Genomic DNA, 12,571 nt, shown 5'->3' on the forward strand with positions numbered 1-12,571 from the left:
AAAATGTACTTCGAATATTTAGAGTTTCGGATCGCTTAAGAAGACTTTCAAGAGCGATCCGATTCTTATAGCGAATAATCGATACAGATTCTGTTTATAAAAATTAATAGCTCCGGAACGGAGACGCCGATCCGGGAGTGAGATGTCTCGATGGATGCAGGGCAGAGGGCCCTACAAATGCGCCAAAGAGCAAAACAAGATAAGATTACAAATGAACGAATTAAAAATAAAAAACAGAAAAATATAATGAAAAAAGGTGAAAAATTTTTCGGTTTTCGACCGATAACTCTCGAACGGATAGGCCGATCCGGGAGATTGAAATGTCAACGGATGCAGAGCAGAGGGCCCCACAATCGCGCCGAACACGGAAAAAAGATCGAAACAATAATAAAAAAAGATATAAACGAAAAACTTAAAAATAGCTTAAAAACAGACAAAAACGGGAGATATAGGTAAGTAAAAGGTGGAATAATAATTTTAATAGTGAGAACTGAATGAGGTATTTTTTTCAGATTTTTACGACAAGAAATGGAGAAAAAATTTTGAAAAATGTACTTCGAATATTTAGAGTTTCGGATCGCTTAAGAAGACTTTCAAGAGCGATCCGATTCTTATAGCGAATAATCGATACAGATTCTGTTTATAAAAATTAATAGCTCCGGAACGGAGACGCCGATCCGGGAGTGAGATGTCTCGATGGATGCAGGGCAGAGGGCCCTACAAATGCGCCAAAGAGCAAAACAAGATAAGATTACAAATGAACGAATTAAAAATAAAAACCAGAAAAATATAATGAAAAAAGGTGAAAAATTTTTCGGTTTTCGACCGATAACTCTCGAACGGATAGGCCGATCCGGGAGATTGAAATGTCAACGGATGCAGAGCAGAGGGCCCCACAATCGCGCCGAACACGGAAAAAAGATCTTAAAAAAACTTAAAAATAGCTTAAAAACAGACTAAAACGGGAGATATAGGTAAGTAAAAAGTGGAATAATAATTTTAATAGTGAGAACTGAATGAGGTATTTTTTTCAGATTTTTACGACAAGAAATGGAGAAAAAATTTTGAAAAATGTACTTCGAATATTTAGAGTTTCGGATCGCTTAAGAAGACTTTCAAGAGCGATCCGATTCTTATAGCGAATAATCGATACAGATTCTGTTTATAAAAATTAATAGCTCCGGAACGGAGACGCCGATCCGGGAGTGAGATGTCTCGATGGATGCAGGGCAGAGGGCCCTACAAATGCGCCAAAGAGCAAAACAAGATAAGATTACAAATGAACGAATTAAAAATAAAAAACAGAAAAATATAATGAAAAAAGGTGAAAAATTTTTCGGTTTTCGACCGATAACTCTCGAACGGATAGGCCGATCCGGGAGATTGAAATGTCAACGGGTGCAGAGCAGAGGGCCCCACAATCGCGCCGAACACGGAAAAAAGATCGAAACAATAATAAAAAAAGATATAAACGAAAAACTTAAAAATAGCTTAAAAACAGACAAAAACGGGAGATATAGGTAAGTAAAAGGTGGAATAATAATTTTAATAGTGAGAACTGAATGAGGTATTTTTTTCAGATTTTTACGACAAGAAATGGAGAAAAAATTTTGAAAAATGTACTTCGAATATTTAGAGTTTCGGATCGCTTAAGAAGACTTTCAAGAGCGATCCGATTCTTATAGCGAATAATCGATACAGATTCTGTTTATAAAAATTAATAGCTCCGGAACGGAGACGCCGATCCGGGAGTGAGATGTCTCGATGGATGCAGGGCAGAGGGCCCTACAAATGCGCCAAAGAGCAAAACAAGATAAGATTACAAATGAACGAATTAAAAATAAAAAACAGAAAAATATAATGAAAAAAGGTGAAAATTTTTTCGGTTTTCGACCGATAACTCTCGAACGGATAGGCCGATCCGGGAGATTGAAATGTCAACGGATGCAGAGCAGAGGGCCCCACAATCGCGCCGAACACGGAAAAAAGATCGAAACAATAATAAAAAAAGATATAAACGAAAAACTTAAAAATAGCTTAAAAACAGACAAAAACGGGAGATATAGGTAAGTAAAAGGTGGAATAATAATTTTAATAGTGAGAACTGAATGAGGTATTTTTTTCAGATTTTTACGACAAGAAATGGAGAAAAAATTTTGAAAAATGTACTTCGAATATTTAGAGTTTCGGATCGCTTAAGAAGACTTTCAAGAGCGATCCGATTCTTATAGCGAATAATCGATACAGATTCTGTTTATAAAAATTAATAGCTCCGGAACGGAGACGCCGATCCGGGAGTGAGATGTCTCGATGGATGCAGGGCAGAGGGCCCTACAAAAGCGCCAAAGAGCAAAACAAGATAAGATTACAAATGAACGAATTAAAAATAAAAAACAGAAAAATATAATGAAAAAAGGTGAAAAATTTTTCGGTTTTCGACCGATAACTCTCGAACGGATAGGCCGATCCGGGAGATTGAAATGTCAACGGATGCAGAGCAGAGGGCCCCACAATCGCGCCGAACACGGAAAAAAGATCGAAACAATAATAAAAAAAGATATAAACGAAAAACTTAAAAATAGCTTAAAAACAGACAAAAACGGGAGATATAGGTAAGTAAAAGGTGGAATAATAATTTTAATAGTGAGAACTGAATGAGGTATTTTTTTCAGATTTTTACGACAAGAAATGGAGAAAAAATTTTGAAAAATGTACTTCGAATATTTAGAGTTTCGGATCGCTTAAGAAGACTTTCAAGAGCGATCCGATTCTTATAGCGAATAATCGATACAGATTCTGTTTATAAAAATTAATAGCTCCGGAACGGAGACGCCGATCCGGGAGTGAGATGTCTCGATGGATGCAGGGCAGAGGGCCCTACAAATGCGCCAAAGAGCAAAACAAGATAAGATTACAAATGAACGAATTAAAAATAAAAAACAGAAAAATATAATGAAAAAAGGTGAAAAATTTTTCGGTTTTCGACCGATAACTCTCGAACGGATAGGCCGATCCGGGAGATTGAAATGTCAACGGATGCAGAGCAGAGGGCCCCACAATCGCGCCGAACACGGAAAAAAGATCGAAACAATAATAAAAAAAGATATAAACGAAAAACTTAAAAATAGCTTAAAAACAGACAAAAACGGGAGATATAGGTAAGTAAAAGGTGGAATAATAATTTTAATAGTGAGAACTGAATGAGGTATTTTTTTCAGATTTTTACGACAAGAAATGGAGAAAAAATTTTGAAAAATGTACTTCGAATATTTAGAGTTTCGGATCGCTTAAGAAGACTTTCAAGAGCGATCCGATTCTTATAGCGAATAATCGATACAGATTCTGTTTATAAAAATTAATAGCTCCGGAACGGAGACGCCGATCCGGGAGTGAGATGTCTCGATGGATGCAGGGCAGAGGGCCCTACAAATGCGCCAAAGAGCAAAACAAGATAAGATTACAAATGAACGAATTAAAAATAAAAAACAGAAAAATATAATGAAAAAAGGTGAAAAATTTTTCGGTTTTCGACCGATAACTCTCGAACGGATAGGCCGATCCGGGAGATTGAAATGTCAACGGATGCAGAGCAGAGGGCCCCACAATCGCGCCGAACACGGAAAAAAGATCGAAACAATAATAAAAAAAGATATAAACGAAAAACTTAAAAATAGCTTAAATACAGACAAAAACGGGAGATATAGGTAAGTAAAAGGTGGAATAATAATTTTAATAGTGAGAACTGAATGAGGTATTTTTTTCAGATTTTTACGACAAGAAATGGAGAAAAAATTTTGAAAAATGTACTTCGAATATTTAGAGTTTCGGATCGCTTAAGAAGACTTTCAAGAGCGATCCGATTCTTATAGCGAATAATCGATACAGATTCTGTTTATAAAAATTAATAGCTCCGGAACGGAGACGCCGATCCGGGAGTGAGATGTCTCGATGGATGCAGGGCAGAGGGCCCTACAAATGCGCCAAAGAGCAAAACAAGATAAGATTACAAATGAACGAATTAAAAATAAAAAACAGAAAAATATAATGAAAAAAGGTGAAAAAATTTTCGGTTTTCGACCGATAACTCTCGAACGGATAGGCCGATCCGGGAGATTGAAATGTCAACGGGTGCAGAGCAGAGGGCCCCACAATCGCGCCGAACACGGAAAAAAGATCGAAACAATAATAAAAAAAGATATAAACGAAAAACTTAAAAATAGCTTAAAAACAGACAAAAACGGGAGATATAGGTAAGTAAAAGGTGGAATAATAATTTTAATAGTGAGAACTGAATGAGGTATTTTTTTCAGATTTTTACGACAAGAAATGGAGAAAAAATTTTGAAAAATGTACTTCCAACCTAACCTAACCTAACCTAACCATATCGATACATGTAACAATGGCGGCCAGTCCTGATCCTACATTGCTGCAATGGTTGGTAACTACAAACGACGTTAAACAATTATGGGCAGCTCAACCGACTTTTTTGATCTCACAGGCGGTCTACACCCTTGCGGGTGTTATAACTTTGATACACGCATTCAGCAAGGGTGGGCGGTGGCCTTATTTTTGGCTCGGGACCGTACTGCATGGAATTTATGCGGACAATTTCTGGCATTTTGTTCTTCCCCAATATGACAACTTCTGGCATTCGCAGGCGCCTATCGTGTTCCTCGGTGCTCGTCTGCCCTTACACATCATTCTGTTATATCCAGCATTCATTTATCATGCCGCATATGCAGTGCATAAACTGAATTTACCAAGGTATGCGCAACCGTTTGCCGTGGGCTTGATAACAGTGTTAATTGATATTCCATATGATATAGTAGCTGTTAAATTCGTACATTGGACATGGCACGACACGGACCCGAATATCTTCGATCGTCACTATTGGGTGCCTTGGAATTCCTATTATTTCCATTGCACATTTGCATCTAGTTTCTACTTCTTCTTCGACTCGAGTAGAAGGTGGCTGGCGCCTCGAGTGGCGCAATGGTCATCCGCTACAAAAGGAGTCGAATGGAAGTCTTTGTTGATAGCGACACTATTGGGCATGCCTGGTGGTGTTCTATTGTTTATTCCTATTTATCATTCACTTCATGACGTGTACAAAATACACTCTGAAGTTACTTTCTCTCTATTATTCTCTATTTATTTCGTCATCGTCGTGTTAGGCCTTCTTAGTGACCGTGAGAAGAATAAAGACAAGCTAACGAAGATCGATTATGTATTGATATTACAACTTGCCGTTCACTATGTAATTTATTGGGTGTTTGTGGTGTTTTTCAACCCTGAGAAGGAATGGTCTACAGGCTTACACGAGCCGGTCGGCCCTTGTAATGAAGTGGCTTTGTTAACGTCACCCTTTGGACAGTCTTTGTACAAGTTTTGTGTGTTGTATATTTTTTTTTTACTTATTTCTTTCCTACTATTGTAGAGGGGTCGAGACGCGACCACACCCGCTTGGTTGCAGGCGCATCTAAGCGGGATTCATTTATTCGTTTGTCTCCTCATTTACGGGGGAGCAAACCTTTTCTGCGGGTCCGCTGAGTCGGGTTGGCCGAACAGCGGACGGAGGCATGATTCAGTGCCGCCGTCGGTGGGCTTGGCTTAACCGCCCGGCCCCAGAGGAAGGACACCTCTAAGATAAAAAACCACCCAATCCCAAGTGGCCTCGCAGCGCGATGGGATGCATGGCCGAAGGGTATTTCGGTCCCGAATTCGTTTCGATATATGTTTTTATTAGCTAATAAGTATGCACAATGCTGTATATGAGGAATCGGATATCTGTCCGGCTTAGTAATAAAGTTTAAACGCCGATAGTCTCCGCACGGTCGTAATTCTCCATTTTTCTTGACTACTACATGAAGTGGAGAAGACTAGTTACTCTTGCTTGGTGTAGACCAAGTCTTGCATCCTTTGGAATTCAGCCTTTACCTTTTCAAATTTATCCGGTGGTAAAGGACGCGGGCGCGCGAACACAGGCGGCCCGTTTGTTTCTATGTAATGGACTACAGAGTGGCGTGGAGTATCTTTGAAACACATTGGCTTAGTAATATCGGGATATAATGCTAATAAGTCATATAATGTGCGCGTGCGCTGTTGGACGTATAAGAAGAGAATATGGTTTAATCGCATAAATAGTGTTTTTATTGTGTTGTTTTTCTTGTAATGTTGTTAATACAATAATACCACACGTACAGTTTTGTTTGAACTGCAATTTAACAAGCATTCCTATATAAGAGAAGATTTTACAGTTTTAGTGGTGATCGTATTTAGTTACGAGTAATACGCAGTGCCCTTGCAGTGACCTTAAGAGTGACCATTTAAGAACAAAAGAACTTAATGAGCTGCCCGGCTTTAAGCTTCGCCTTAATTATTATAAATAGCCAAGTTTCGAAGCGATAGCTTAAAGAACGTTTGGTCCAGCGTAGAGCGTGCTTGCTTTTTGAGTTCCTCACTTACCGCGACGACTCCGAGTTCAAACCCCACTAGAACCGATATACGTTTTTAAAAATTATAATAATTTCTAAGTCGCATTATTTGTAAGACAAATTACAATGAAGTTTGCCTGCTGCAATTTGACGACAGGTGTCGCTAGTGACTGCTTGTTGTGTACAAAGTGTGGTCATAATTATCACTTTAGATGCTTACACCCAACCGAAAAACGTAAAGAATTATCTCAAGAATTAAAAAAACACTGGATTTGTCCGGAATGCACAATAAATCAACCCAGAACTGCGAGAAACGACAGTACACCAGTGCGAGTACAGACCAGTGAAAGTAATGTAAACCCGCGTAGAGGTGCTGCTTCCGGTATATATGAAGATTTTGTTTTGGATACTGCTGATAAAACATCTTTTATTGAATTGATTAGATCCATAATTTCAACAGAATTGGCCAGTTTAAAAGGTGATTTTAAAACTTCTATGTATCCCATTCAAGAAGAGTTAAAAACATTTAAAAAAGAATTTCAAATAATAAAAGAAAGTTTGGATTTTATAAATTCAAAATTTGATGAAATTAATAAACGAATTGAATACTGCGAAGGAGAAGTGAATGTTTTATCTCAAAAATGTATGGAAATCGGTAAGCTGTGCAGTTCTGTAGAAGAAATTGAATTTCATAATAATAAGCGAGAACAGTGGGCCCGAAAATCTAATGTTGAAGTTTATGGAATTCCAGAAAGAAAAAATGAAAACCTGATCTCGTTTTTACAAACAATTTTTGATAAAACAAACTTACGATTTAATATAAATACGGATATAGACTTCATCACCAGAGTCGCTTCTAAAAAAACCGATGGGAAGAAATCTAAACCAATTATTGTGCGTTTCATATGTAGATGGAAAAAAGATGAATTTTTGTCCGCGGTTAGGAAACTAAAACTAAAATGTTGTGATATAGGCTTCAATGGTAACAATAACTCAATATTTTTTAATGACCACCTCACTAGTCTAAATAAAGCCTTATTGCAATCTGTGAAGAAAGCGGCAAAAGAAAAAAATTATGAGTTCGTGTGGGTCAAAAACTGCAGTATCATGGCCCGGCGTTCTAACACAAGTCCGGTTTTGCATTTCATGAAGTCTAGTGATTTAAAAAAAATTGTATAAGTAGCTTTGTTTGTCTTTCTCAAATATTTTATATTGTTTTATATATGTTAATAATTCTGTTATTGGAATCAAGTATTTTGAGCACAACTATGGGACGTCAAATTATTTTATGTTACTATTTTGGACACGATTTTGGACATAAAAAATTATTGATATTAATATTTAATACATACCTAAATACGCTCTCTCCTGCGAATATATTTATAAAAACTAGTAACACGATAATTATTCTTTGTGTTTACAGTGATTAAAAATTATTCAATTTTATATCAAAATGTACGCGGCTTACGTACTAAGACTAATTCCTTTTTCAGGAAAATAATAAATGTTGATTATGATATTGTTTGTTTAAGCGAAACATGGCTTTGTGAGGGCATTTTCAGTGAAGAACTTTTTGATTCTAGATATTCGGTGTATCGACACGACCGTAACTATGATAAGCTTGGTAATAGTGTGGGTGGTGGCGTTTTAATTGCAGTGAAGTCTGAAATATCAGTTCGTTCATCATTATCAATTGTGGTTAAAAATCATGCAGCCGAGATAATTAAGGTCTCTATCGCACTTGACTTAGAACCCATATCAAGACGATTTCATGTTTATTGTTGTTATTTCCCTCATGGCAGTTACCATAGTGAATGTCTTTGTGATTGTTTTGAACTTATTTCGAATGAAGTATTATTGTATCCTGATGATATTTATTTAGTAGTTGGTGATTTTAACATATCTAATGCTGTTTGGGATAGAGTTGGAAAATTTATGAATCTACGTAATTTTAATGATAACGACATAGGTATTGATTCCATATTTAATTTTTTAAACTTTACTGATTTAAAGCAGTTTAACTGTGTTCCTAATGTTAACGGACGATACTTAGATCTAGTAATTTATAACACACATTGCACAGTATGCCCAAGTGACTTTTATCTCGTTAATGAAGACGCTCACCATCCGACACTTAATATTAAATTAAATCTTTCCGATACTACGCAAAACTTTTCAGTTCCTCGTAAAATTCGCTTATTTCAAAAAGCCAACTATGACGAAATCAATAACATTATAGCCAGAACCGATTGGTATGACTTATTGAGCGCTTGTAATGTTTCCGATGCCGTTGTTATGTTTTATGAAACTATTAACTCTATAATATCTCAACATGTCCCAACAAAAGTTATGAAAGGTGATAAACATTTCCCCTTCTGGTATTCTCGCGGATTAATCAAAATTATTCGTAACAAATTGCACTTTCATAGGCGATGGAAGATCTATGGCCGATCATCAGACTACGACACGTTCAGTCTTTTACGGGATCGTCAAAAACAAGTGCAAATTGATTGTTATGATACATACATATATCAATCTGAGATAAAAATTAATAAAAACAGCAAGTTTTTTTGGACTTTTGTTAAGTCTAAAAAGGCTGCTGCTGGTATACCTGATAATATGTTCTTTGGGAATGAGGTGGGTAATGATGGTAACAAAATATGTCAGTTATTTAATGACTATTTTAAGTCGGTTTATGCAGAGCCTGTTGCCAGCTTTAGCTACCCCGGAATAACATCGAGTAATCATGCCTCTTGCTGCAGTAATTTATCGATCGGTTTTGTTACACTGAGTACTAACATCATTAAGAAATATTTGAAAACGTTACAAATAGACAAGGGTTCGGGACCTGATGGGTTGCCGCCTATTTTTTTGAAATCATGTTGTGAATCTTTGGCTTATCCACTTATTATATTATTTTCTAAATCGTTAAGTTCTGGAATTATGCCTGACACTTGGAAGCGCTCTTATGTTGTACCAATATATAAGTATGGTGACAAGCATAATATTGAAAATTATAGGCCAATTTCTAAATTGTCAACTATAGCGAAGCTTTTCGAAAAAATTGTTTATGACCAAATTTACCCTTGTCTTAGGCCAATGTTAATTAATCAGCAACATGGGTTTATAAACAGAAAATCCACGGAAAGCAACCTATGTGAATTTATCCATCATATATCTACTGGAATGGATCAAGGATACCAAGTAGACGTCGTGTATACCGATTATTCTAAGGCATTTGATAAGATACCACATGCATTATTAGTACATAAACTAGAGAAAACCGGTATACATGGCGATCTACTTCGATGGCTGTCTTCTTACCTGGAGAATCGTAGTCAAGCTGTAACAATTAAAGGACATACTTCTTCTTTCGTGCCTATATCTTCCGGTGTGCCCCAGGGTTCGCACCTCGGTCCTCTACTGTTTAATATATTTATTAATGATATACAAATAGTTTTCGAGAATTCAAATATTCTTCTATATGCTGACGACATGAAAATCTTTAGACGAGTAACTCAAACTTCTGATTGCATACTCCTACAGAATGACCTAGACAAATTATGTAAGTACTGCTCAGACAACTATTTGTGTTTAAATGTAAAGAAATGTAATGTTATCTCTTTCACTCGTAAAACTAAAGTTATTAACTTCAATTACCATCTAAATAACAATATCGTTGCACGAGTTACCGAGGTGCGAGACTTGGGTATTTACATTGATAGCAAACTAACTTTTAAGTCCCACATTAATTACGTTACAGCTAAAGCTTTCCGAATGCTTGGATTTGTTTTAAGAGTAGGTAGGGATTTTAAAAACGCAAATACTTTAATACTTTTATATAATTCGTTTGTTAGATCGGTCCTCGAATTTGGTTCAACTGCTTGGAATCCCTTTTATAAATGCCATATTATGCAATTAGAGAAAATTCAACGCAAATTTATTAAACATTTGAGTTATAAGTTTTTGCCGCAAAATCAGGATATTTCACCCATTCCGTCTTTAGAATACCGTCGCATGGAGAGAGATCAATTGTTTTTATTTAAGATACTTCAAAATTTTGTAGATTCACCCTATCTGTTACAAAATATATGCTTTAGATGTCCTAAAATTAATACGCGTCATCAGTCCCTTTTTCATTTACCTATCACAAAAACCAAATATGCTCAAAATACTTTTATTTTCCGTGCCTGTGATAAATATAATAAATGTTTTTCCAATATAGATTTTACAATGTGTACAAAAAAAAAATTAAAAAAAGAAATTAGTAATGCCTGTAATTTGTAATAATTTTTTTTTTTTTTAATAATTTATGTTTAACTTATGATTTTTTTTTTTTAATTAATTGTCTTAATTTTCATTGATCATATTATTATTTTGCTCAATGTCATCAATTTTTATATTTTAATTTTAATTTTAATCTGTTATTTTATATTTTGGCCAACGTGTGTTTATACGTGTTTATACGTTTTATTCTTCTTAGCTCCAAATGAACTTGTAATCGGTGGAAACTTAATTGGTCTATGTATTTATTTTTGTATGAATTATTTTCAATTGATTGGTTGTAATACTGTTTGTTTCCCAATAAATAAATAAAAAAAAAAAAAAAAAAAGTCACTATACGGATGGTTAGAGTTTATAGTTGTTATCGATCCTTGACCATCTAATCTCACTGACGCTAACACAGATAAATTCGTAATTTCGTCTATTAGTTTCTTCCTGAATACGTCTACTACTAATTTATAGTGGCTTAAAACGTCTGCGCCTAAAATTGGTTGATTTACTTCTGCTATAACGAAAGTCCAACGGTAGGGTCGCCGTAAATTTAAATCTAAAATAAGAGTTTTTATACCATATGTTTTTATTTCGGTTTCCATTAGCTGCGTACAGTCTGTACTCACTACAACTGTTACTACGATAAGGTCTCTTAGTCGCTGGAATAACTGAAATATTCGCACCAGTGTCCACTAAAAAATTGTAACCACTGTTTTTGTCCATAACACATAGGCGTTTAGAAGTCAAAATGGTGCCAATCTCCGCCTCCGATTGCACCATATTTAGTTTTCCTGATTGATCTTTTTCCAAGCACACGGCTCCATACATTTCGTTGCTCTATTCCGGTAGCGATAATGATACGAACAAAGCCAATCCGCACTATCGGGCGTGCGCCGGCTCATATTACGCCGTCGCGATGTAGACCGAGAGCGTGCGCGCCGAAAGTTGTGTATGCGATTTCTAAATGTAGGTTTTTGTGTTTCTAAATAATTTATCCGCAGATTTAATTTAGCTATTTTGGCCAAAATTAAAGCTGTGTCATTAGAACTTGAAGTATTAGCCCTTATTTCCGAAATTTCTTGTGGCCTTGACGTCTCTATTATCTTGTCAGCGATAGCGGCCAGATTTTCTAAATTCTTTACATCTGTAGCCGCTAAGACAGCTCGCACTGAGGCAGGAAGGTGTCCTTGCCACATAATAGATAGGGATTCGTCTGGAATTTTATCTCTCGCCAAATCCTTCATTTTTCGAAGTAATTGAGACGGTTTTTGATCTCCCAATTCCATCTCGCTGAGTAATTTTTGAAATTGCCGAATTTCAGATTCTTCATATAATTGCAATAAGCGTGATTTTAGAGCTTCAAATTTCTTAGTCTCGGGCGGCTTTAATAAAATGTCACTTACTTTTTGAATCACCTCCTCGCCTAATTTAGCAACAACCAAATTGTATTTTGCTTCATCTCTCAGTATCTGCGGTCCAAGTATTGCATCAGTTTGTACAAACCATAATCTGGGTTTATCACACCAGAACTCCGGAATCCTCGACGAAACTGTTATCGATGCTAAACCGGAGGAGTCATTTTGCGCTGCTGCTCCTGAACTGTTGGCGCTCGTCATTATGTAGGTTCTTGTGTCGGGGTCACCAAATACACCTTTACTGTAGGTATTTTTTATAATTTAATTAAATATTACAAGAGGTGCAGAACAAACTACGAATCCAATTTTTACGTCTCTTTATTGCGTTTTCTACAGTATGACTGGCTGTACAGAGAAGTTACAACATCGAGCACGACTATCTTATTACAACAATATAGTGTTACAAAATTAAATACCTATGTGCACACGGCACAAGAGTATCACAAT

The 12,571-nt window shown here is 36.1% G+C and overlaps 1 protein-coding gene across 1 annotated transcript; it reads left to right on the forward strand.

The window, feature by feature from the left end:
- The first annotated feature begins 4,399 nt into the window (after positions 1 to 4,399).
- Positions 4,400 to 5,483, forward strand: LOC125076338. Its single transcript, XM_047688454.1, has 2 exons — positions 4,400 to 5,379; positions 5,474 to 5,483. Exons 1-2 carry the CDS (start codon positions 4,400 to 4,402, stop codon positions 5,481 to 5,483), a joined length of 990 nt encoding a protein of 329 aa, XP_047544410.1.
- Positions 5,484 to 12,571: the final 7,088 nt, after the last annotated feature.

The sequence above is a fragment of the Vanessa atalanta genome, assembly GCF_905147765.1.
Source record: "Vanessa atalanta chromosome W unlocalized genomic scaffold, ilVanAtal1.2 SUPER_W_unloc_1, whole genome shotgun sequence".
NCBI lineage: Eukaryota > Metazoa > Arthropoda > Insecta > Lepidoptera > Nymphalidae > Vanessa > Vanessa atalanta.

Bases quoted from the DNA above. Each gene is read 5' to 3' on its own strand.
- LOC125076338 (XM_047688454.1), top strand. From the start codon at position 4,400: ATGGCGGCCAGTCCTGATCCTACATTGCTGCAATGGTTGGTAACTACA.